We start from the raw sequence: 27,240 nt of genomic DNA, 5'->3' as shown, positions 1-27,240 counted from the left end.
TTGACCTTTATCATCACAAAATGTTCAGAATCCCGATGTCAAAAGTGTTGCTTTGTTTACCTTGGTGTGCAAAATGACATTCTGAGGAAATGTTCTTTGCGAATTCCTTGTTGCAAACCAGTAGCAAGACCCCAGTATTGATCATCTCACCGTGGTGAATGGTGCCTGGAAAGAAACCAGCAGGAAATAATCAAAGGGACTCCTTTGCTATTTTAAAATTCCCAATAATGAGGCCACAGCAATCGTGATCCTGGCTTAAGTGTTGAATTATGCATATTTTCTTGTTTTCCATGAGAAGGAGAATACTGCTTCACATTTGATCTTGAACTCCACGTTGTAATAAAGTGTCTCCTGGGAACTGAACCGACCTCACCGCGTGTTTACAAGAAGCTATTATAAAACGTTATTCCCTGAATAATGTATGGCTCGTTTTGATTCTCCTCAGGCCTTTTGACAAAAAGGACTTCTTAGCTGTTTTGTTTTATCCGTACTGTGACATCAGTATGCTTGACTTCCATTCTTATCTATTAAAAAGCCAGTGAGTCACCAGCAGAGGCAGATCCAGCTCTGTACTGACATCTGCTTAGTAACTTAATTTGGTCAAAAAGGAGGCTGGCCTATGGTCAGCTGTTGCGACTACACTGAAAAAAAAAATCAAACCAAAACTTTTGGTTGATCCTGAGTCTTTAATTTAATTTTGCAGCTCAGGAAGTGTATTCGTATTTTATAACACTATTATTATTATTATTATTGTTGTTGTTTAAAATTTTTTTCCGCTGTTTTAGCCCTTGCGTTATGCAGATTTTGGATATTGTTTTACAGTGCGGGTGCGCTCCAGATCCATCCAGCCCTTTCCAGACACTTGTTTTGTGTCGTCGCGTCGTCCGGTATAAAGCACACAGCCAGGAAGGATTAATCAGTTTACTTTAGAATTTAAGAAGATTTACTTGCAGTTTTTATGCTGGATCAATAGTTGACCGGAGTGCGTAACGGTGATGCGTAAAAGTATTCAAAAAGAGCTAAAGTTTTATCAGACGTAGACAAAAGTACTGGTACTGCTTTGGAAAGTAACTTTTTGATTCCTGGGTAACTTTGTACCGGGTTTTTATTTATTTATTTATTTAATCGCCGCTCAGCTGGACATGGCGGAAGGAGACTTCTACACGATGGGAAGCCGACAGAGGTTTCCGAGGGATCCGTTCAGCGAGTCTCCGTTCAGAGACCAGTCCCCATTCAGGGATCAGCTCGCGACCCGGTTTATGGATGATGACTTTGGATGACTTTCCCCAACGATCTGTCGATGGACTGGCCGGGCTGGGCTCGGCCGGGCCCCCGGATCAGCACGCGCCTCAGCCCGTCGCCTTTCTCCAGCACTTTACGCAACAGGGCTCTCCCCGCGTCAGTCCCGGGAGGTCCCGCGCTCTACACCAGCAGGTACAGCGATCCCTCCTCCAGGAGCTCACCCACGACCACAGGTGGAGAACCGTGGAAAGTTTGCCGTGAACGTACACAGCTTCGCGGCGGAGGGAATTACACGTGAAACGAGAGACGGCTTCGTAGAAGTGTCAGGTGAGTGTTATGTCGAAATGCCCACATGATCGGATGATGGGAAAGAAAAGATCCTATAGAGAGGAAAACCAGTTGGGGACAAAGGTTCTCTCATCTATGTTTGCATTTCACCATATATGAAAAAAAAATGGTCTTAAATAACAGACACCACTAGGGGATTATTTCTATACAAATAAATTCAGTTCAATTTTGGGGGGTACATTTCGAGCTCACTTTTTCATGATATTTAGGTCTATGCAAAATTGTAATTCCGTTGCTTATGGACACGGTGGAAGGAATGTAGCACTGCTTTCAGTTCAGCAAAGGTCAAAATTTATAGTTTTGTAAACACAATGGTGAACAGTGAGATCTTACTGACGGGAAAAGTTCTGTCCCTACACGATGGATATAAGCTTTAAAGAAAATATAAAATACATAATTCCATATGGATGCACATTCATGAATTGTCCAACAGGTGGTTGTGTACAGTGGGTCTTCCTTTTGATACTGGCTCTGGAAAAATGTTCCAAAACATGTTGTAGACTTTTCAAAGCACTGTTAAACAGCGGTTTGAGTTGGCATCGCAAACTTGTAGTACCTACAAAAAGTTTTGACGCTGTCCCCAACCATATGTTCTATCCATTCTTTAATTTTCGGTTTATTTTCTGGTTATGCGGTATACTTTTTTCCCAAATTTGGCCAATGTATGGGCATGATATTTCTTCCAACGGGTTCTAGCTTAAGGTCCCTTTTCCATATAGTATGGAATATATATATATATATATAATATTATATATATATATATCTTATATATATATATATATATATATATAATGCTGTTTTTCCATTTTGAGTTTTCTGTTGGAGGGGCAAGTCAAGTCAAGTTTGGCAGCATGCACTGGTGCTGCACATCACCACATGCAACACACCACAGAACTGCACTGGATCCTGGATGGCAACCAGCCAGACAAGCACTGTTCCATCCCCAAATCTCTAATATAACCAACCGTCTCTGTCGGTGACTCACTGGCTTGGATGGAATAAAATATTTTTTAATTCATTCAGCTAAATATTCATTCAGGTATTTTGTATTGTATTTTTTTTTTAAATGCTAATGATTTGCACCATTAAAAGCAAATTTAAAGGTACAAGGTGGACTAGTGATGTATTAAAAAAATAGTAACGAGCGGATTTGTTATTCATTAATTGTCATTGGGCTAGGTGTAGGGGACAAACTAAACCATTAGTTACAAAGCATATAAACTTCAGACATAATAGGTTTAATGATGCAAATCAATAAATAAATGCTGGCAGATCATACAGTGAGATTTCAGAGGGCCATAAATCAACAATTGTGAAGCAAAGTCTAAATGACAGCTGACAAGTCCAGCATTAATTTGCCTCAGTATGGAGAAGTTGGGTCCCATTTGGGGACTGGGACTTACACATTGGCAGGCAGAGCCTCAAGCTTAGACACCTGTTACAGATTTCAAGAGACTCACTCCCTCAGTCACCCATGAGCTACATTTAGATTTAAGGCAAGGCCCCTGACAACAGTCTCAGTTTACAACAAAGATCCTGGTGGAGCTCTGGTATCTTTGGTTTACAATAAGACAAGGCCGTCAAACACCGGCCAGAAAGTTCTGGAAACATGACGAAGCTCAGGCTTCAGACATGGTTGTTATTTCATGAGGCAGACAGAAACTGAACTAAACAGATGGGCCAGGCGTCCAACACCGTGACTCTTCTGCAACATATTGTTTGTATGGCAGTTGGGTCATTCCAGCAGAGCTCTTGCAGTGACTCAACCCTGTTCTAAAAACTGACCCTGTGGATGTGGAACAAGTATGTGTGATGACCACTGCCCACAAAGAATGAAACATGGTGGTCGTCTTTATACGTATCACACAAAGTCAAAGTCCTAAAAAAATTTAAAAAAAAACCCTGCTGTCATAACTTGAAAGTGCAGGATGTGCTTGATCCTTTCAGAGAAAATATTTTAGTGTGTTCACTAAAACGGTTTCTGTCACAGCAGCATCTTACATTATTGATTACAAGAAGTGCTAAAACGATTGACAGGAAATCATCAAGTGAGATTTGCTCATTACTTCTGCCAAGGGTGTGTTTTCACTCTCATTTGTCTGTCACTTCTGTAGTCACTTAATTAGTTAGTTAATTTAGTCAGAATATATCTGAAAAAGCTATATTCATGAATGTTAATGAATTTCACTTAAAGTTGGAGTAGAGGTAGGTCGGGTCCGGGAAGAGATGATCAAATTTAGGTCCATGTCTGGAGGGGTGATTTTTCCTCTGATCTTTCATATTGATTCCTTTGATCCTGATCCTGCCATTAATCTTTGATTCACTGATCTTGATTGTGGGTGTTCAGGATCAAATGTCAGAAATCCAGATCAAAGCTCAGCAAGTAGGTTTCTACTATCAAGATCAAAGAAGAATGATCATAATTAAAAATCATGATCAAAGTCCAGGAATAAAGTTTTAGGCTCAAGATTGAATGATCAAAATTAAAGATTGTGATGAAGTTCAGAAATAAAGGTTTTAAGGTGAAGATCAGAGCTGGGTGCTCAGAATCCAAAGTCAGATGTTCAGGTCAGAGCTCGGCAATCAAGATTTTGCTGTCATGATCAAAGATGAAATATCATAATCAAAGATAATAATCCAAGTTTAGGAATAAAAGTTTTAAGAACCGGATCAAAGATGAGTGATCAGAATCAAAGGTCACAATCAAAGTTCAACAATAAAGGTTTTAAGGTTCAGATAAATGTTATGTAATCAGAATAAAACAATAGCAGTTAGGGTTCTATCCTCAGGATTGATGTGTGAACACAATCAAAGATTATGATCAAAGTTCAGGAATAAAAGTTCAAAGGTCAAGATCAAAGTCAATGAGGGTTTTACTTTCTTCTAATTTGTTGAATGAGAGAAATGTTGGTTTGACCGATGTTCACCAAAGAACATCAGTCAATCCAAAGACAAACAAATGTGTTTAAATGTGTTTCGAGATTTAAAAATAAGTTGAGTAGGCTGCTTACACATAGGGTAGAGTGATAGGACCAGCTGACACCTAGCTGACTCATCCTCACTCCAAAGGTCTTGTGCAGTGGTCAGCAAAATGGTCGCCACAGTGTCGTAATAGCATTCTGCATCATCAAGAAGCACACAGAGTAAACATCAGTGCATTTCTACTGTGATTGTAGAGCCTATATTAATTAAAGTGCTGGGATCCCTGCTTGGATCCCTGCTTGCACAGCACACAACTATCAGTTATCATGTAAGCAGTCTAAATGCTGGTTTTTATTATTATTATTTTACTTCTGCATGGCTTCTTGTCTGTCAGCGCTACTGACATTCAGAGAAAGTTGTTTGCTTTTACATTCCCTGCAACAGAAACAGCAGAAGGTGTACATAGTAGAATCGTTTCACCCTGATAGCATAGGCTAGCCTAGTCTAGCATAGCCTAGCCTAGTCTAGCATAGCCTAGCCTAGCATAGCATTGCATAACATATAGTTCTGTCTTATTGTAAAATTTCTAACATTATGCTCTTCAACCTCACTGTAAAAATTGTCTACAACACAACATATATGAAATAAAAACACAATAGCCTGGAATAGCACATTAATGGAATGCTTAAATATCGACACCTTTGATTGTCATCACAGCATCTTCAGTTTTACAGCCAGTCTCATTTAGACAAGTTTGGGGATGGATGCATGAACATTTGCAAGCATTGGAATTTGTCTTGGACTTTATTTATATCAATTACAAAGAACACTGTGGTACTATATATATTAAATCTGTTTAGAGTAAGAGGGTTTTAAAAACTGAGTGAATGACACAAATGAGGAAAGCCACCAAGACTTTCAAGAAGCTGTCATGCGTGGATTTTTTTTTTTTAATTGCATAATTCATTATATCTCAGTTTTAAGTGGTTTAAAACTGTATAATACATTGAGTTTGAGGCGTTAGGCAGCTATAAATAGGTTTCAACCTAATGCAAAAGTGATATTTTTGGTTTTGAGTTGATTGTAAACAATGACTAGCCAATGAAAGATAAGTTTAAAAAGTATTTAAAGTGGGTTTGAATTACTGTCAAAAAGTCAACTGTTCCAAATTTAATTTTGTGGACAAGACAATCTATTACTCAGAAAATTAAGGGGTATACGATTTAAAGAAAATACTTGGAGGTCTAATAAGACACTGTGTGCCGTCTCTATTCCGAGGACATATTACACACACCATCTGGTATTTAACATGACGTGAGGCTTGAAAAGAAGGCGAGGCGCCTTACTGGACTTGTGACCAAACCGTCATTCTTCACGAAGACAATCAGGGAAGCAGCTGTACTTCTTCTGCTGCTGATGAATTTAAACGATGAATCACACGACTTCTTCTGTGATCTTTGCTCAGCGTTCTCTGGGGCATTACACATCCAGTGCCTGGTTGCTGTTGGAGCCGTCACAGTGGGGGTATAAGGTAGCAAGCAGTCACACCAGAAGTGCACAGCAGGGTTGACAGGTGGGGTGGGACACGCTGCTGTTGACATTTAGCAGCCCCAGAGCAGCTGCTAGCAGCTCGAGAGATCGGACTGCCAAAAACGGAATTTGTTTCTCTCAGCGGGCTTTCTGGAACTGGCCAGTTCTTTCTGAGCTCTCAATTAATGGAAGAAAGTAACACCATGATCATTTCAAGATGTTTATTAAAGCTCAGCGCAGAGATCACCGCACAAAAGCACAGCTGGGAAAACAGCCTGTGTCCCAACAAAATGCCTGATTTCAGGTTTTGCTCAATCTGGACCCATGGGGGTGAAGACTCTGAAATTCACCCAAAATTCTTCTTAACCTTCAATTCTTGATTGATTTGGTTTCTGATGGTTTTGGTTGCTTCATCTAAGCACTGTACACAATAGCATAAATGCTAAACATGGACTCAGAAAATTCACAGCTATTGATTAAGAAATTTACAGGTATGTCATCATTTTCTTCATCTGCATAATGTGAGGAGATAGTTTGGAGAGTAAACCCAGATGAGGTCTGCATTATAGATGCTGTGGTTTGTTCATACTACGGGACAGATTTAAAATATTTGTGAATGCAGTGTACATGTTCCTACGTCGTACTGAAGGCATAATTTGCCATCTACATCATCGATGACCATAGGCAGCTCTATGTCTGTGGTGGGACCTGATGGAGCTGTGAATCCAGTTATTATTTTCACTGTTCGAGCCTAATTTAAAGAACTCGATTGTTTCCTCAACAAAAACATCTCTGTCCAGGACCCAGACCTTGGTGATATTGGGAAACAGGAGAAGCCCAACATTCAGAAACAGTGTAACAGAATAGCACCAACAAAACAAAACCAGTCTTTTCCCCATCTGCATTGTTGTTGTTGTTGTTATTTCTCTTCTTCTGCCTCAAACAGGCATGTGAATTCTTCATGGGTTCGACAACATCTGCATTTGCGCAAGACTGGTGTTCTACAGCAGTTATGGCTGTTGAAACAAGGAACATATGTCGCACATGCCGGTACTCAAGGCACATTTGTATTGCTCAACAGAGTCTTTTACCACAATATCAATGCAAATGGCTTCATTTAGATGACATCACTCAAGAAAGTTCATGGAATTTTTGGTCAGTTGTCTACCATAGCATCATCTAAGCATGGCCATTTGAGATGATGTCGTGGTAGACGACTGACTGAACTCTTAACTATGTGAAGTCAAATCTGGGAACATGGCGCTGATGCAGTAACTACCATATCACAAAACCGCCACAGGGCCTGGATAGCAACCACCAAAAGCAGACAACTGATCCATTCCCACTATTCAAAACTAACCAACCATCTATCTGCCACAGCCAGTTGAAACATGAGCAACCATTGGTCCTTCTGTAGCCACTGGGGTCCTGACCAAAATGTTATATCTGATATTTACCCAATAGATGTGATATTCGTTATCCCGTCTCTCAGTCTCCCCATGCAACCATTCGTTTTGATGCAAAGTCATTCCAGCAGGACGTAAGGATTCTCTAAAGAGACCTTGTACATAAGATATTCAGTGGTCACCTTAAGTCACTGGTTAGCGGTCAAGTGTCGCAACCATACATTAAAACAGGAAGCACCAGGAGCCTCAAGATGTGGATCTTCATTCTGGCATCACCAAACACATCTGTCCAGGGATCTCATGACTCCATTAGTTCTTCCAAGATGTCTCTAGGCCAAGAGCCTATAGGCATGAATGTCACTGCCAAGATAAGCCAAGCAATAAAAATGCACCTTATACAGCACAGGAATATGCTACACACTCCTTTGTATCAATTGTCATAATTGTGGTTGCACAACAACATTGTGCCACTTTGATATTCATGGATCTGTGGGGAATTCTTATGACTGACCTGAAAGCTTTCCCCACATTTTCCAAAATTTCACTTGCATCATGTTAGAAGAATAATTGTGATATTTTTTGAAATAATCACTGCTTTTGTCATGCTATGTGTTGTGATTTGTTTGTGTATGGTACTTTAAATGAACTTTTATATGAATATTTGTAAGGCACTACAAATTCACCCCTCCACTGAAAAATCATGCTCCCATCTAGACCCACCAAGAAAAACCTCTGTGTGACTTTGCAAAGTTGTCCAACATGTTGTACCTGATCCTTTCTGGAGTTGTTTAAGGATCCTCTGCTCACTCACTTCTTGTTTTCCAACACAGGAAAACATGAAGAGAAGCAGGAAGAAGGAGGCATAGTGACAAAGAATTTCACAAAGAAGATACAGTGAGTAATGAGTGTGAACTCTGCAACTCGCCAAATGTTTCCACAATAATTCTCTTATGTCTCACAAATTCACATGGCACAAAGACCACAAGCCTTGTTCTAACCTGCAGCACAGGTCACACAGACAGTTGCACAAAGGAATAACTTTGTAAGACTAGAAGCATACAGGATTTTCATATTCTGCCTGAATTCTGTCCAGAAAAGCATAAAACAGGTGGTGCTATAAATCTTTACAATTTATGTAATAATGTTTCAATTGCTGAATGTTTTCTGATTGCAAATGCAAGAACAAGCAACACAACAATCATCATAGTCTTCTTCTGAAGAATATATATTCTGCACAAATCCTCTGTAACGTCACCCATAGGTTTTCTGAAGAGTGGGATTGAAGTTGAAATGCTGCAGCTCCGGGTGTTGCCAACTGGTAGTGTCTAACTCTGCCTAACTCCTCAGCCGTCCCATAAGTGGGCAAAGCAGTTAGAGCGTGTGTAAAACTGATGTGACCTGGGTGGGATAAATTAAGCCTGAACACCGCCCCATCTCAGAGTTAACTAACAACAGAAATTTGAGAAGCTTTAACAAGCTCACCACAAGAACCAGCATAAAGTTTTCTGAATAACAGAATAGACAATTATTTGCCATTACAGTTGTCCCAGAATCCTTTGCGCTCTAGTGGTGTCACCACACAGATGTTTTTATTAAAGGGTGATTCTTAGACTACGGGGCACTTATTATGTCCTTTGATCATATTGTATGAAAAACAGAAAAAAGGGGAAATTTTCACACTTTTGTAGTTATCTTTACAATGAAAGTGTGTTAAGAAATTTGTTTCTAGTAGTCTGTGATGACTTTTTCACCTTTTTTCAGCATCATTATATGCAATATTGCTGTTTTGTGCTTGTCCCACACCCAGACTTTTGATCTTCAATGATAAAAATGAATGGTTAAAGAAACATTTTTCTAATGTTTTAAAATATCTCTGAATAAAATATCAGTAAAATAATCAAAACATAATTGGGGTATTCAATGTCATACAACTGTTGTGATTTTTTTTAAACAAAATGTAGTTGTCCCACACTATTGCCGTAATTTCCACCACAACACTGTAATGTCCCTAAAACAGTTTGTATGAAAGATTGTTGGGTAGTTTCTATGGAGATAAACAGTGACATCAGAGCACATGTATATAGCGCCAAATCACAACAAACAGTTGCCCCAAGGCACTTTATATTGTAAGGCAATGGTGTGGTGGAAATTACATTTACAAGGCCAATTATAGTTATAAAAGAGGCTCCTGATTTTTTTGTTTCTTATTGTGTTTATTATTATTATTATTATTACTATCAATCAATCAATCAATTTTATTTATATAGCGCCAAATCACAACAAACAGTTGCCCCAAGGCGCTTTATATTGTAAGGCAAGGCCATACAATAATTACGTAAAAAACCCCAATGGTCAAACGACCCCCTGTGAGCAAGCACTTGGCGACAGTGGGAAGGAAAAACTCCACCCTCTTAAACAGGAAGAAACCTCCAGCAGAACCAGGCTCAGGGAGGGGCCGTCTTCTGCTGGGGACGGGTTGGGGCTGAGGGAGAGAACCAGGAAAAAGACATGCTGTGGAGGGAGCAGAGATCAATCACTAATGATTAAATGCAGAGTGGTGCATACAGAGCAAAAGAGACAGAAACACTCAGTGCATCATGGGAACCCCCCAGCAGTCTAAGTCTATAGCAGCAAACTAAGGGATGGTTTCAGGGTCACCTGATCCAGCCCTAACTATAAGCTTTAGCAAAAAGGAAAGTTTTAAGCCTAATCTTAAAGTAGACGAGGGTGTCTGTCTCCCTGATCCGAATTGGGAGCTGGTTCCACAGGAGAGGAGCCTGAAAGCTGAAGCTTTGCCTCCCATTCTACTCTTACAAACCCTAGGAACTACAGTAGCTGCAGTCTGAGAGCGAAGCACTCTATTGGGGTGATATGGTACTATGAGGTCCCTAAGATAAGATGGGACCTGATTATTCAAAACCTTATAAGTAAGAAGCAGAATTTTAATTCTATTCTAGAATAAACAGGAAGCAATGAAGAGAGGCAATATGGGTGAGATATGCTCTCTCCTTCTAGTCCCCGTTAGTACTCTAGCTGCAGCATTTTGAATTAACTGAAGTCTTTTCAGGGAACTTTTAGGACAACCTGATAATAATGAATTACAATAGTCCAGCTAGAGGACAATAAATGCATGAATTAGTTTTCAGCATCACTCTGAGACAAGACCTTCTAATTTTAGAGATATTGCGCAAAGGCAAAAAAGCAGTCCTACATATTTGTTTAATATGTGCTTTGAATGAACATATCCTGATACAAAATGACTCCAAGATTTCTCACAGTATTACTAGAGGTCAGGGTAATGCAATCCAGAGTAAAGGATCTGGTTAGACACCATGTTTCTAAGATTTGTGGGGCCAAGTACATAACTTCAGTTTATCTGAGTTTAAAAGCAGGAAATTAGAGGTCATCCATGTCCTTATGTCTGTAAGACAATCCTGCAGTTTAGCTAATGGTGTGTGTCCTCTGGCTTCATGGATAGATAAAGCTGGGTATCATCTGCGTAACAATGAAAATTTAAGCAATGCCGTCTAATAATACTGCCTAAGGGAAGCATGTATAAAGTGAATAAAATTGGTCCTAGCACAGAACCTTGTGGAACTCCATAATTAACCTTAGTCTGCGAAGAAGAGTTCCCATTTACATGAACAATTGTAATCTATTAGATAAATATGATTCAAACCACCGCAGCGCAGTGCCTTTAATACCTATGGCATGCTCTAATCTCTGTAATAAATTTTATGGTCAACAGTATCAAAAGCAGCACTGAGGTCTAACAGAACAAGCACAGAGATGAGTCCACTGTCTGAGGCCATAAGAAGATCATTTGTAACCTTCACTAATGCTGTTTTCTGTACTATGATGAATTCTAAAACCTGACTGAAACTCTTCAAATAGACCATTCCTCTGCAGATGATCAGTTAGCTGTTTTACAACTACCCTTTCAAGAATTTTTGAGAGAAAAGGAAGGTTGGAGATTGGCCTATAATTAGCTAAGATAGCTGGGTCAAGTGATGGCTTTTTAAGTAATGGTTTAATTACTGCCACCTTAAAATCCTGTGGTACATAGCCAACTAATAAAGATAGAATGATCATATTTAAGATCGAAGCATTAAATAATGGTAGGGCTTCCTTGAGCAGCCTGGTAGGAATGGGGTCTAATAGACATGTTGATGGTTTGGATGAAGTAACTAATGAAAATAACTCAGACAGAACAATCTGAGAGAAAGAGTCTAACCAAATACCGGCATCACTGAAAGCAGCCAAAGATAACGATACGTTTTTGAGATGGTTATGAGTAATTTTTTCTCTAATAGTTAAAATTTTATTAGCAAAGAAAGTCATGAAGTCATTACTAGATGAAGTTAAAGGAATACTCGGCTCAATAGAGCTCTGACTCTTTGTCAGCCTGGCTACAGTGCTGAAAAGAAACCTGGGGTTGTTCTTATTTTCTTCATTAGTGATGAGTAGTAAGATGTCCTAGCTTTACGGAGGGCTTTTTTATAGAGCAACAGACTCTTTTTCCAGGCTAAGTGAAGATCTTCTAAATTAGTGAGACGCCATTTCCTCTCCAACTTACGGGTTATCTGCTTTAAGCTGCGAGTTTGTGAGTTATACCACGGAGTCAGGCACTTCTGATTTAAAGCTCTCTTTTTCAGAGGAGCTACAGCATCCAAAGTTGTCTTCAATGAGGATGTAAAACTATTGACGAGATACTCTATCTCACAGAGTTTAGGTAGCTACTCTGCACTGTGTTGGTATATGGCATTAGATAACATAAAGAAGGAATCATATCCTTAAACCTAGTTACAGCGCTTTCTGAAAGACTTCTAGTGTAATGAAACTTATTCCCCACTGCTGGGTAAGTCCATCAGAGTAAATGTAAATGTTATTAAGAAATGATCAGACAGAAGGGAGTTTTCAGGAATACTGTTAAGTCTTCAATTTCCATACCATAAGTCAGAACAGATCTAAGATATGATTAAGTGGTGGGTGGACCGTCATTTACATTTTGAGCAAAGCCAATTGAGTCTAATAATAGATTAAATGCAGTGTTGAGGCTGTCATTCTCAGCATCTGTGTGGATGTTAAAATCGCCCACTATATTATCTTATCTGAGGCTAAGCACTAGTCAGACAAAAGTTCTGAAAATTCACAGAGAAACTCACAGTAACGAACCAGGAGGACGATAGATAACAACAAATAAAAACTGGTTTTTGGGACTTCCCAATTTGGATGGACAAGACTAAAGAGTTCAAGCTTTCAAATGAATAAAGCTCTGTCTGGGTTTTTGATTAATTAATAAGCTGGAATGGAAGATGGCTTGCTGCTAATCGCTCGCATCGGCCCGTGCTACGAGAGTTCTGGCAGTGAGTGTGACTTCGGGGGGGGGTTGACTCATTTTAAACTAACATATTCAATCCTGTGTAACCAGGTTTCTGTACGGCCAGAATAAATCACTATGTTGATCCATTATTATATTCATTTACTACAGGGACTTAGAAGAGAGAGACCTAATGTTTAATAGACCACATTTAACTGTTTTAGTCTGTTGTGGTGCAGTTGAAGGTGCATATTATTTTTTCTTTTTGAATTTTTATGCTTAAATAGATTTTGTGCTGGTTATTGGTGTCTGGGGACCAGGCACCGTCTCTACGGGGAGGGGGTAATGAGGGGATGGCAGGGGGAGAGAAGCTGCAGAGAGGTGTGTAAGACTACAACTCTGCTTCCTGGTCCCAACCCTGGATAGTCACGGTTTGGAGGATTTAAGAAAATTGGCCAGATTTCTAGAAATGAGAGCTGCTCCATCCAAAGTGGGATGGATGCCGTCTCTCCTAACAAGACCAGGTTTTCCCCAGAAGTTTTGCCAATTATCTATGAAGCCCACCCCACCCTTACTACTACTACTACTACTACTACTACTACTAATAATAATAATAATAATAATAATAATAACTAAGCAGATCCAGTATTTATTTTATCTTTATTTATTTGTTGGTAGAAACATAATTGATATTAACTGCCTGAAAAGGCAAAAAAAAAAAAAAAAAAAACATCTCATGGCTGTAGACTTCCTATTTGATTTAACGTATCTTCATGTGGGATTATCAGCGGTCCATCAGAAGGCACTGGGAGATATTTGCTGTTCAGCACTATGGCTGAAGCACCTGCATTGCTGGGAAACTTATTGTTTTGCCTCCCGTGTACATGTGATACCGCAGCCTAAATGGTAACAACCTATCATAGTGAAATTTTCCAAACTGATCCAAACCCTGTGCATGCCTCAGGCACAAAATTCTACACATCTACCTGTAGATGGCACTGTACAACCAAAATTTTCTTTTTGGCCTATCACTTACATATTGAAAATTTTTATCTGCTGATGTATGACACACCCATTTCTAGCAAGATAGTTTTCACACACCACAAAAAATCACAAAAATATGCTAAACTCTTTGTTGGAAGCAGTGGCTAGTTTGTTGGGCAGTGGCTGGACTTTGCATGGAGCCTGTCTAGAATGGAGCAGTGAGGCACCTCCTTCCCTCCACTAGCCTTGGTTGTGCACCTTGGGCGAGTGCTAGTGCACCCCTAGCCTCCCTTGCCAGGGTTACAGCATTTCCATGCTGCCTTGCATGTTAGCTCCAGGAAGAGTGAAGGCTAAGGGAGTAAACCCTGTCAGAAAATCTACATCCTCTTGGACTTGATGGACGTCCTGGTTTCCTTGCCTCCTCCAAGGTTCTGCAGGACTAAAGAAGGGCATTCGTCCTAGGGCAAGCATGTCCCCTTTCATTTCTGCCCAGGCTCAAGAGCTGAAGGTCTTTGTTGGAACCTCTTCTACACCGTGACTCCAATCAATATAACCTCACTCACTCACTCACTCACTCATCTTCAACCACTTAATCCAATCAAGGGTCGTGGGGGATGGAACCTATCCCAGCAGTCATAGAGCATGAGGCGGGGTAGACCCTGGACAGGGCGCCAGTTAATCTATGGGCCCTTAAGATAAACAGTTATGAAGATCATTTTGATTGTCTACAAACTGCCTGTGTTATAAAGCAAGAAATTCTTGTTAAACAACATTTCACACAAAAAAATGTTGTCATGTCTTTGCAATAGAAACTTTGATTATCTCAAACTCAGGCCCTAGCCACTGTACCTACCAGCACCTTCTCATCACCTGGTCATTTGCCTTCATGCCCACTGAAGCCCACTTGAAGTACCTCTCTTTCTTCATTGGGTGCACTTTCCAAAACTTAATCTAGCACTTACTAGAACTCTGCATTCTCCTCCATCTCCAACCCTACTTGTGGGACATATGTGCTGATGGCATTCTTTATCACCCCTTCAGTGCCCTACTTTCCATCTCAAACTATTTTAATTGGATGGTAGAAAGACTTAAAACACCAATGCAAATCTGTGATGCAAATCAACGTCTCATGGCCGTAGACTTACAGTTCTGCCGATTTCCTCTTTGCTAATTAGTAAGCAATTGTGTTAGCTCCACACTGTTCATATCACAGTCTTTTTAATTAGAATGCTTCTACATCAGGCTTGTGATCCTCAGCAAATGACAGAGTCAGTATCAATCAATCAATCAACTTTTTTCTTGTATAGCGCCAAATCACAACAAACAGTTGCCCCAAGGCGCTCCACATTGCAAGGCAAGGCCATACAATAATTATGAAACACAGTCTACGTCTAAAGCAACATAACCAAGGGATGGTCCAGGGTCACCCGATCCAGCCCTAACTATAAGCCTTAGCGAAAAGGAAAGTTTTAAGCCTAATCTTAAAGTAGAGAGGGTATCTGTCTCCCTGATCTGAATTGGGAGCTGGTTCCACAGGAGAGGAGCCTGAAAGCTGAAGGCTCTGCCTCCCATTCTACTCTTACAAACCCTAGGAACTACAAGTAAGCCCGCAGTCTGAGAGCGAAGCGCTCTAATGGGGTAATATGGTACTACGAGGTCCCTAAGATAAGATGGGACCTGATTATTCAAAACCTTATAAGTAAGAAGAAGAATTTTAAATTCTATTCTAGCATTAACAGGAAGCCAATGAAGGGAGGCCAACACGGGTGAGATATGCTCTCTCCTGCTAGTCCCCGTCAGTACTCTAGCTGCAGCATTCTGAACCAACTGAAGGCTTTTTAGGGAACTTTTAGGACAACCTGATAATAATGAATTACAATAGTCCAGCCTAGAGGAAATAAATGCATGAATTAGTTTTTCAGCATCACTCTGAGACAAGACCTTTCTGATTTTAGAGATATTGCGTAAATGCAAAAAGGCAGTCCTACATATTTGTTTAATATGCGCTTTGAATGACATATCCTGATCAAAAATAACTCCAAGATTTCTCACAGTATTACTAGAGATCAGGGAAATGCCATCCAGAGTAACGATCTGGTTAGACACCATGCTTCTAAGATTTGTGGGGCCAAGTACAATAACTTCAGTTTTATCTGAGTTTAAAAGCAGGAAATTAGAGGTCATCCATGTCTTTATGTCTGTAAGACAATCCTGCAGTTTAGCTAATTGGTGCGTATCCTCTGGCTTCATGGATAGATAAAGCTGGGTATCATCTGCGTAACAATGAAAATTTAAGCAATACCGTCTAATAATACTGCCCAAGGGAAGCATGTATAAAGTGAATAAAATTGGTCCTAGCACAGAACCTTGTGGAACTCCATAATTAACTTTAGTCTGTGAAGAAGATTCCCCATTTACATGAACAAACTGTAATCTATTAGACAAATATGATTCAAACCACCGCAGCGCAATGCCTTTAATACCTATGGCATGCTCTAATCTCTGTAATAAAATTTTATGGTCAACAGTATCAAAAGCAGCACTGAGGTCCAACAGAACAAGCACAGAGATAAGTCCACAGAATAAGTAGAACAGAATAGATCAGAGTCGCAGTAGAGGAAGCTAGAGGTCATGTAGAAATAAAATGCCCTTGATGCACAAATAATGAGGTACACTACATTTGTACAGTTAGTATATGCTTTGAGTCAAAGTACTACTTTTGTTTTATTGTATTTTGTTTAGTAATCTTACTCATATTGGCTACAAATTTCATTTGTTTTTTTTTGGGGGGGGGGGTTGTTGTTTTTGTAAAATGCTATAAAACTATTTCATGGGAGGAGGTAGTGGACAAGTGGTTAGTGCACTTGGTTTCAGTATGGAAAGTTCCTGGTTCAAACCCCACCCCCTGCCACATTTCTCCAGGGCATCCGACATAAAACTTGTGCCAAATCAGCATGCAGATCCACCTTGTATCTGGTGTGGTGACCCCAAGTGAAAAACAAGGGAGCAGCTGAAGCGCCTGACTTACTGTAAAACAGTTTCATAAAAAACTAGTAGTGATTTCCACAGTTTATCTGTTGAATTAATATCAATTGTAAAAATAACACAGGGAGTAAAATACCTGAATACATGCTGTACTTAATACATCATAGAAGGCAACACCTTTCCACTAATGACTGTAAGCTTCCCCCATACCGTTATTTAATATGTCTTGGACTTTATTTACATCAAACTTTGAAAAATACAGTCAGTACAGTACTGTGCAGTCAGTAGGCACTTACTGTGCAAGAAGGAGATGAGTGAGGGACGCCACCAAGACACTAACTTCCTTACTATTCAGGTGGTGGTAAATGTCTGCTTGCCTCAAACTAAAATGATGTAACATGTGTGGGAGTGTTAGAAGTGCACAGACTCGGTGCTCTGCACAGACACTCCACAGACAGTCCACACTGACTGTCTTGTCTCTCCGTGCTGACAGCTGCCTGCTCAGGCTCTGTGAGGTAAAGAATATTTGACCGCTTTTGGGCAGCTGTACAAATCAATGTCTGAGATAAAATGTGCACTTGTCAGAAGTAAATAAACTTGCCATGCTGTGCAGATAAACCTTCTGCCAGATTCCCATATAATGATCTGACTGAGATGTTTGAAATTGTTGGAATGGGCAACTTTGTGTTGCAGCAACTGGCTCCTTGAAAAAGGAAGCAGGGCCAGAGATACTGGAACGTGTGTGTGGGGGGTGGGAGCAAGTTAGCAAATACAGGTACTGACGCAGATCCAATTTTAAGAACCAGCTCCATCTAGCTCCCAATGTGATAAAGAAGAGAAGTAAGTAAGTGCCACATAGGCCTTGAGACCTATTGGTTTCCATTGCTTATCTCTGGATTCCACAGCATGAAGTAGATGAGTGTCTGCGACTCCCCCTGGACGGGGTGCCAGTCCATTGCAGGTTACTTCCCCAACCAAGGCTGGCACCCATTTACAACTGAGTGAAGTGAGACAATACAGATCAAGTGTCTCATCCAGCGACCCGAACCTGTAGCATGAGTAGGGAACCAAACCCAGGTCAACATGTTGGTAGTCCATCTCCTTATTCCACTGAGCTACCTGCTCTACGATGTGATAACTGGAGATATATTCAGATCTATAGCAGATTGTTTATTATTGTGTGTGTTTTTGTCTTAAAACAATGCACTAAAGTAATAGAGAGACAACTTTTAGACCTTGAGATGTCAGTTAAGAAGGACATGCTATACATGTGAAGATTCTTTTGTCCAGCTGTTAACAGTGTCTCAATGTAAAATATAGTGGCTTCATGTAAATATTGTAGGTCCACATTCAAACAGCTGTGTCCACTGGAGATTTATCTGTTTGATTCATCACTTATTGTCTATCACTTGAGCTCAGCGCTCACACTGACATCATGTGTTTTTCTGTAAGATTTTCATCATAGCAACAAGACGTTCCTAAAAAGCACATACCTCCTCCAAGGGCCTAAGAGAGTTCTTTTCATCTGTCCTAACTGAGGCAAGTGGGGACGTTGTTTTGCCAAAGCATCATGAAAATCCAATCCAATCCTCTTTATTTATATAGCACATTTAACAACAAAAATGTTCCAAAGTGCTGCACATACAATAGAATCATGATAGATAAAACCCCAGTAGTCAAGAAATAAATTAAAAATAAGAAAATTAACAATAAAAATAACTAAAATGTGCAAGATAAATAAATAAATACATACAGCATACAAAAGATAAAACCAATAAAATCTACCAAAATAAAAACAAAACCAATAAAACAGAGGACCACACAACTCACTCAGTATTAAAAACCAGAGAATAAAAGTGGGTCTTCAGACGAGACTTAAACACACTTCCACTGTGGGGGCTGTTCGGACATGAGGAGCAGAGCATTCCAAAGTCTGAGGCCAGCCACAGAGAAAGCCCTGTCCCCCCTGGTTGTAAGTCTCGTCTTGGGTACCACGAGCTGGAAATGGCCCTCAGACCTCAGAGCACGCGCCAGAGAGTAAATTTGTAGGAGGTCAGTGATGTATTGAGGGGCCATTCCATTCAAAGCTTTAAAAACAAACAATAAAATCTTAAAATCAATTAAAGTCGCGCGGCAGCGTTCTGGACTAACTGCAAATGGGAAAAGAGCCCGTTGGCTAATGCCGAAATAAAGTGCGTTACAGTAGTCCAGACGACTTGAAATAAAAGAGTGCACAACTTGTTCAAAAACGTTGAAAGATAAAAACGGTTTTTACCTTTGATAAAAGACAAAGATGATAAAAGCACGATTTCAAAACACCATTGCTTTGTTTATCAAATTTAAAATCGCTGTCTATCGTGACGCCAAGGCTGGTGACCTTGGGACGTACAAAATCCTTAAGAGGTCCCAAGTCAACGAGGGCACTTCCAAACAACATAACCTCTGTCTTGCCCTCATTAAGTTTCAAAAAATTCTATGACAACCAAGCCCTGACGTCACACAGACAGTCGAGTAGGGGTGTCAGAGGGCAAAGGCTGTTTTTAGCAATAGGCATGTAGATTTGACAATCATCAGCATCAAAATGGTAGGCCACGTCATGTTTTTTAAAATTCTCTCTGAGTGGGAGGAGATAAGAGCAAAAAGGATGGGTCCCAGGATAGAACCCTGGGGGACTCCACAATGAAGAGGGGCTGAAGACGAGGTGGAGTCCCCCAGCCTGACGAAGAAAGACCTCTTCGACAGGTACGACCTAAACCACTCCAGAACAGTCCCCCTGACACCCACACAGTCTCTCAGGTGGTCTAAAAGAATTGCGTGGTCAACTGTATCAAAAGCTGCAGTGAGGTCTAAAAGCACTAAAATGGCTGAACTGCCAGAATCAGTTGTTAAAAGGAGATCATTAAAAAACCTTTAAAAGTGCAGACTCAGTGCTGTGAAATGCTTTGTACCCTGATTGAAATGGATCCAATGTGCCATTTGTATCTAAAAAAGGCTGCAACTGTGCAAAGACGCATTTCTCTAAAATTTTCGACACAAGCGGTAACTTAGAGATAGGTCGATAATTTGAAAAATCCGTGGGATCCAAACCCGGTTTTTTGATCAGTGGCTCCACAATAGCTTTTTTACAAAAGGAAGGCACAATTCCACAAGAAAGACTACTGTTAATTTCTCTGACTAAAGAGCCAATGGTGTCCCAAACCTCCTTAAAAAAGCAAGGGGGGACTGGGTCAGTGGGACAGGAAGAGAGTTTTAGATTCCTAACTATTCCTGTCAGCACAGTCATTGAGACAGGCTGAAACTTACTAAAAACACACGAGCACTGATTTGCTACACAATGACACACCGGGGACGGTGATATATTGGCCCTAATGGCATCAACCTTATCAATAAAAAAGTGGAGAAATTTTTCACACGTTTCACTTGTGATTTCCAGTAAAGTGGATGGACTGGGATTAAAAACAGAATCAATTGTTTTAAAAAGAATACAAGGCTTGCCAAGATTGTTTAAAATCAATTCTGAAAAATACTTATTTTTTTCAGCTTTAACCACCCTCTGATAATTATTCCAGCTCTCTTTAAGAATCTGTTTTGAAACCTCCAAACGGTCTTGTTTCCACCTGCGATCTGCCCTCTGACAGTCACGCCGAGCTGCGTGGGTGATGTCATTAAGCCACGGTTCTTACTTAAGCTTAGAACGCATGACTTTACAGGGAGCAACAACATCCAGAACCTCAGAGCAAGTGGAAATAAAAGAGTTCATCATCTGTTCTGTGCCAAAAGCAGCAGAATCTAACAAATTCTGCTCAAATGCACTAAAAAGAGGAATAAAAGCAGCAGCGGTGTCAGGCTTAATAACACCCGTGACGCACGACAGGCATCGTCATGTCAATGTGCAGACTAAAATCAAACATGATGGGGCTGTGGTCAGAGAACACAGCGTCACTAATAACAACATTTTGGACAGGAAGACCAAGTGCCAAAATGTGACACTTTTCGTGACGTTATCATGAACCAGTACACTCATTTACTTTTCATGATGCCATCACGAAATGGCATGAGATTGGATTTAAATTATACACATTGTCACTGCCCAAATAGTTATGGACCTGACTGCACATATTTATATAGAAAATAGTTGGTGACTGTTATGTTAAAGGGGACGTTCTTCCATAATGAGCCCCTCCTCAGGAGTGGACTTGTAGTCGGAGAGGACAGCATGGCTAAGGTAAGTGGTTACCTGTATAATCAGCCATCTTAAAAGGTTTTACCGTTAGTAAGGTAAACATGCATATGTTTACATCTGCAGAGAAACTGTCCATGCATGTCCACACTTCTCAGGATGTTTTCACCTGCTCAGTGATGACAAGAAGTGTTTTTAATTGTCCCCTCGAATAGTATTAATTAGCCAGGTAGCCTGCAGTGACTTTTGTGTTCTAAATAAATCATGCGAGCATGGTGCTTTAGTTTTTTGTTTGTTTGTTTTTGCATTTCTTATGTTGTATCTAAATTTGATTTCCAGAAATCCTGCTGAAATTGAAATTGTGACCTGACGTTTCATATGTTTGTTTCATTGTCTTTTTCCTCATCTACGGCTCCTGTTCCACTGAAATGTCTGCAGAGCAGAACACGGAGATCTCACCTTGACTTTATTGACGCCAAACCTTCACTTAACGTCATTCTCCAGTTTTTATCATTTTGTTTCCAATCACAGCAGAAGCGCTGACTTTTCACTCTACTCCGTCGACTTTTATCAAACACAGGTTGAGGCCTTTTTCTGTCTCTACTCCATATTTCACAGTGTGATGTGAAGCCAGTGGAGGCTCTAATTAAAAGGACAGAGCCACAGTCTGCTCTCCGAAAAGGCCTTGACAGTCTCATGTTTATATTAACTCTCAAAGCTGCTTGGCCACCCTCACACAAAACCCACAATCCCCATATTTGGCCTCGCTGTGAGACAGAAAGTAGAAATGGATCTCTGTGTTTAAACCTTCAGCCTCACTGTGGAAAATTTAATTTGAAAATAGTATTTGTTTATTTTGTTTACCAAAAAAATGGTATTATGTTGAAAATGTATTACTTGCAGAAATTAATGCAGAATATTCCATTTTCACGCATTTTTCTTGCAAAGGGTTGGTGGTTTATGCATGATTTTACTGTCAAAATTACAATTATAATTGTTAGTAGTAATCATAGTGCTCATAGTAAGTATAGGCTGAGATCACTTGGACAAAGTTTTGGATGTTCAGCCAATTTATGGTGTAAGTTAGCTTTGGAAAATTGCCATTAAAATAACAAAAATTGGTTACGTTAGCTACACCAGAAAATGGTGGATTGTCCCCTCTGGGTCAGGGGAGAGTTATTGCCCCAAGTGGAGGAGTTTAAGTATCTCAGATCTTGTTCACAAGTTGGGGTAAGTTGGAGATTGAGATCGATAGACAAGTTGGCGCAGCACCTAAAATTTTACAGATACTGTATTGGACTGTCGTGAAGAAGAAGTGAGCGGGAACATGAGGTTCTCATATTACCAGTCGATTTATGCTCCTATCCTCACCGATGGTCATGAGCTTTGGGTAATGACTGGAAGAATAAGACTGTGGATACAAGTGGCAGAAATGAGATTCCTCCGTTACCTGGGCTTACACTCCTGGACAGGGTGAGAAGCTGGATTATCTGGGAGAGACTGGGACAAGACCCGCTACTTCTACACATCGAAAGAAGCCAGTTGAGGTGGTTTGGGGGCCTGGTGAGGATGCCCCCAGGTCATTTTCCCCCAGACTTCCCTTTCCTGGACCACATTGACCACCTCTGACTGGGGGATCCCGAGGCGTTCCCAGGCCAGTGTGGAGATATAATCTCTCTACCTCGTCCTGGGTCTTCCCTGGGGTCTCCTCCCAGATGGACGTGCCTGGAACACCTTCTTAGGGAGGCGCCCAGGAGGCATCCTTACCAGATGTCCGAACCACCTCAGCTGTTACCTACACAATTACATCCCATTATTAGACCTGCTAACCAGTCTGCAAAAATATGCCCGAATCAAACACTTGCACCGACTTTGGGCAGCACGGAGGCTTAGTGGTTAGCACTGCTGTCGCAGAGCAAGAAGGTCCTGGGATCGCTTCCCATCCGATCCTTTCTGTGTGGGGTTTGAATGTTCCCTCCATGTTTGCATGTGGCCCTCCCTCCAACAAAAACATGCAGGTCAGGTGAATTGGAAAGTTGAAATTGACCGTAGGTGTGAGTGAGTGTGTGAATATGTTTCCCTGTGTAAGGCTGGTGGCCTGTCCAGTGTGTACCCCATTTCTCTCCTTGTGACCACTGGGAAAGGCTCCAGCTCCCCCGTGACCCTGTACTGGAATAAATGGGTACAACAAATGACTGAGTTTACCCAAGTTTAATTAGCCTGTTAGCCTTAGCTAGTTCGGTAACTTTGAGATATGTGGGTGTGTTTGGGTTTTATTTGTTCTGCCTAGGTCACAGTGGTCTTGCCCACGCTCCACCCCTTTACCCTTTTTGGGTTGGCTGGTAGTTAGGCAGAGTCAGGCACTGCCAAGATGGCAACTTCTAGAGCCGCCCCATTTGAGCTTTGAACCCACTTTTCAGAAAACCTACACTGTAAAAAAAAAATCTGTAGTTTTTACCAAAAAAGTCTGGCAGCTGTGGTTACCAGGGGAATTCTGTAAAAATTAGAGTGAATATGTAAAAGGTTTTACATAAAATATGTAGATTTTACAGTTTAAACGTAATTTACAAATAAACCCGTTTTTCTTTTCAGTTTTGATTTTGCAGGATTTCCCTGTTAATTTCACAGACTTTTTATTTACAGCGTATGGCGGGTTTGTCTAGTGTATGAAAAATCTATGATAGGGTCTCAGAATGTCACAATGTTTAGACACGATGTTTCCTCAAAGTCCAGTGATCATACTTCCTAGAGTACATATCTAGTATGCCTGTCTCAATTGTTATATTTTGTGTGTTCTACTAAGATATGGAAGTCAACTAGTAAATTTCACTCTGCTCTAGAAAATATGAAGATAAGGTGTTCAAAATTGCCCGGTACAGTGACAGTGGATACAGCAGATTGGGAACTTTTTACAGTAATGGAAATTTCCAGGTGTGAAATGTCTTCTGCCCAACATTCCCGTGACTTGGAATCAGGCTTAATTTAGCAAAGCTCACAACAGGAGTTTTAATAAAAACCGGCACTGGCGTTCCATTTCCTGGGCGCGATATCGTTTTGTGAGTCTGAAATGACATCAGCCGAGGTGGACAAGGTGAACGTTTCTAATAACTTTCCTGACATGCTAAAATCTTCTCACTGGAGGCTGTTTATGAGTATTGACAAAATGTTATTGGAATCCCAGCATTTATTATTCTAGTTTTACAGAGCAGCTCTTATGGAGGAAAGACCGCAGTTTTGTTTGACCTTCAAACTGGAGCTACTTTTTTCTGTCTCAGCAGTTTCTCCACACTGCTCGTAATCATGGGATGTAATGCGCCGTCCATGCCATTTTTTTATGTTTACAGCTAAACCTCACCGTCTGCCCCAAACGCACACCATCTATACTCTGTCTTCTCTTCTTCTCCTTACAGGATCCCGATAGATGTGGACCCTCTGACGGTCTTTGCCTCCTTGTCACCCGAGGGCGTCCTCATTATCGAAGCTCGACAAACGCCGCCATATTACCTCTTCAGCAGCGAGGGCTCCCAGGGAGGCGACACGCAGGAGGGGGAGGCCCTCAAGTACCAGGAGGCACCCATGGTCTAAACAACACCTCACACACTCACATAACAGATAATCCAGCACAAGCTTGATATGAAACGTGTGGCCTGAAGCTTTGCCGGAAATATTCACATATGTCAAATTTCCTGTCAGGCACAGATGCGTCCTGTTTGATAGCTACATTAAAGCTGCACTAGGCAAGATTTTTTTTTTTCTGTAAAAATCACACATTTAAATTTAAAACTCAGCTGCTGATGTCCATGGGGCTTGATTTCAGAGAATCTGCTTCCAGCGGCTGATTAAAATGTTCTTCTCCCTTTGGAGGGTTTCTGGGCATGTCCAACTGGGAGGCCACCCAGAGGTAGACCCAAAACACACCGGACGGATTACATTTTCCATCTGGCCGACAAATGCCTCAGGCTCTCCCAGGAGAAGTGAGAAGATGAGGCTCAGGAGAGGGAACGGCTGTTACCTTACTTAACCTGCTGCCACAATACAGCACCAGTGGAAAATGAATTCATCAGCGTGTGGTTTGGTTAAACAAGAAATCCAAAAGTATTTGATGTTAGATCATTTTCAAACGTGGACAAATTGTCCCAAAGCAGTTGTACTGTATGTACTTTTTGCAGTTAAATAGTGATTCATCATACTAGGATTTGAGCAACAGGAGTGTCTGTTCTTGTACATCAACCCAGGTCCTGACAGTCGACCCCAGAATAATCCTTAAAGGGTTTGTTTTAGCAAAAGTCAAGGTTATTGCAGTCAAAGGTCAAAATTTTGGTTTTTACTCTGATGCCCAGTCAAAACACAAGCAGATGGATTCTGGTGACGTCAAATTTACCGAAGTTTAATCACTGGAGTCAAGGTCATTAGGGTCAAAGGTACAATTTTAAGTATTTCACTCTGATTTGCACCGGACTTTCCACACATATGGTGATGGAATCTGGAATTGCCTGCTCCTTCCAGGTCCTTTTACAGATTTTGAACAAATTTTGTATGTAAATGAAGATTGCCTGCAAAATTTCACTTAAAGAATTCATTGACAAAGGTCAAGGTCAATGAATTTCATTTTCATCTCAGTTTGGCCCAAGTGTGGGACACAATTAGGTGGATTCCAGAATTGGTAAAGTCACCCAGACGTCAGTCATTTAAATGAAGCTCAGTGTCATTGGGGTCAAATGTCAGATTGCCATAGCCCCTACTGTTTTCATGCCCATGGGTATTAATTTATGTAAAACACCTTCAGCATTTCATAATTCTATGCATGCCCCTGCCTGCCCTGTGATATGGACCATAAGAATTTCATCCATCCATCCATTTGCTAAGCCTGCTTGTTCCAGTTAAATGTCTGGTGGAAGGTGGAGCCTATCCCAGTGGTAATTGGGCAAGAGGCAGAGTATACCTGGACAGGCCACCAGTCTATCACAGGGTTGACACACAGAGAGGCATTTAAAAATTGTCACCTGCACTCTATTAGGGGGAGGTGATGGTCTAGTGGTTAAGGTGTTGGGCTTGAGTCCAGAAGATCATGGGTTCAAATCCCCGCCTGACTGGAAAATCAAGGCCTTTAATCCCCTATTGCTCCCGGTGTGTAGTGAGCGCCTTGTATGGCAGCACCCTGACATCGGGGTGAATGTGAGGCATAATTGTAAAGCGCTTTGAGCGTCTGATGCAGATGGAAAAGCGCTATATAAATGCAGTCCATTTACCATTTATTAAGTCACGTAACCTGCATGTCTTTGGAAGAACCCAGAGCACACAGTGGGAACCCACACAAACATGGGAGAACATGCAAACTCCACATCCCGTGTTGGTGTTTGAAGGTGGGACTTCTCACTGTAAGGCAACAGTGCTAACCACTAAACCACTGTGCTGCCAAACAATATATATGAAGGTGGAATTCAAGATATACTTACACATGTAAGTGGAGAATTGTCTGGTTTTACAAGAGCCTGTTGAATCTGGTATGATACCCATGTACGAGCCCACTGTGCTTAAAATGGCACAAGAAATTCAGGAGACATTTACAACCCTGTTCTTGCATGAGGCGCATTCTGTCCAGTAATGGGCAGCATCTTTTTTCAATTTGAAGCAACCAGCACAAGGTTGCATTTTTACAGACTTGGAAAGTAGGTTTCTTGAGAGTTTTTGTGAGTACAACGTATAAAATCCGGAAATCTACATTACCTCAAAATGTGTATATTTTGACCCCTTTAAAATCCATTTTCATGATTGTGATTTGCCTCTTGCAGCTTCAGTGTGTAAATCCTGAGGTCAAAGCTCAGGAGATTCAGTCAGTTTGTATCAGTATGTGGTCAGATTAATATTTCCAAATTCTATTCTATTGGTCAGTTTAGGTCATGTGATCTGACGGTATGCAGCTTTACTTTAGTTTTCTATCTGTACGTAGGGCCAATGTAACCTTGTGAAGTAATGATCTTAAACACATTCTACAGTTCCAAATTATATGCAATTATCCAGCTTGTTAACTTCATCACAGTCACTTTATCCTTAAGTAGAGAAAAACAGTTGGGAATCAAAACCAAGGCTGTTGGGTCACAGGTCCAGTGCCCTAACAATTACACCACAGTGTCAAATGCTTTGCAGTAGATCATAGCATGAAGTCATCATACATGCCAGCAGTGTTGTCAAAGTAACTTTCAAAAGTTACATTTTTAGTTGCTTTATACAGTTTACTTTATGCAGTTACTTCATTAGCAGCTTTATGCAATTACTGTATTAGAAGCTGCCGAAAACGTGTAACTAATAAGGTAACTAGTAAT

General features: G+C 40.7%; 1 protein-coding gene across 1 annotated transcript; it reads left to right on the top strand.

Annotated features, from left to right (window-relative positions):
• The first annotated feature begins 937 nt into the window (after window positions 1-937).
• LOC117510936 (heat shock protein beta-8-like) lies at window positions 938-25,630 on the top strand. Its single transcript, XM_034170860.1, is given in 5 exon segments — window positions 938-1,275; window positions 1,278-1,498; window positions 1,500-1,569; window positions 8,279-8,342; window positions 24,328-25,630. Coding segments are annotated over 5 exon segments (663 nt in total). The 5' UTR covers window positions 938-1,142; the 3' UTR covers window positions 24,503-25,630.
• Window positions 25,631-27,240: the final 1,610 nt, after the last annotated feature.

The sequence above is a fragment of the Thalassophryne amazonica genome, chromosome 5, assembly GCF_902500255.1.
Source record: "Thalassophryne amazonica chromosome 5, fThaAma1.1, whole genome shotgun sequence".
Classification (NCBI taxonomy): Eukaryota; Metazoa; Chordata; class Actinopteri; order Batrachoidiformes; family Batrachoididae; genus Thalassophryne; species Thalassophryne amazonica.
This window is presented reverse-complemented; position numbering and strand designations above follow the sequence as displayed.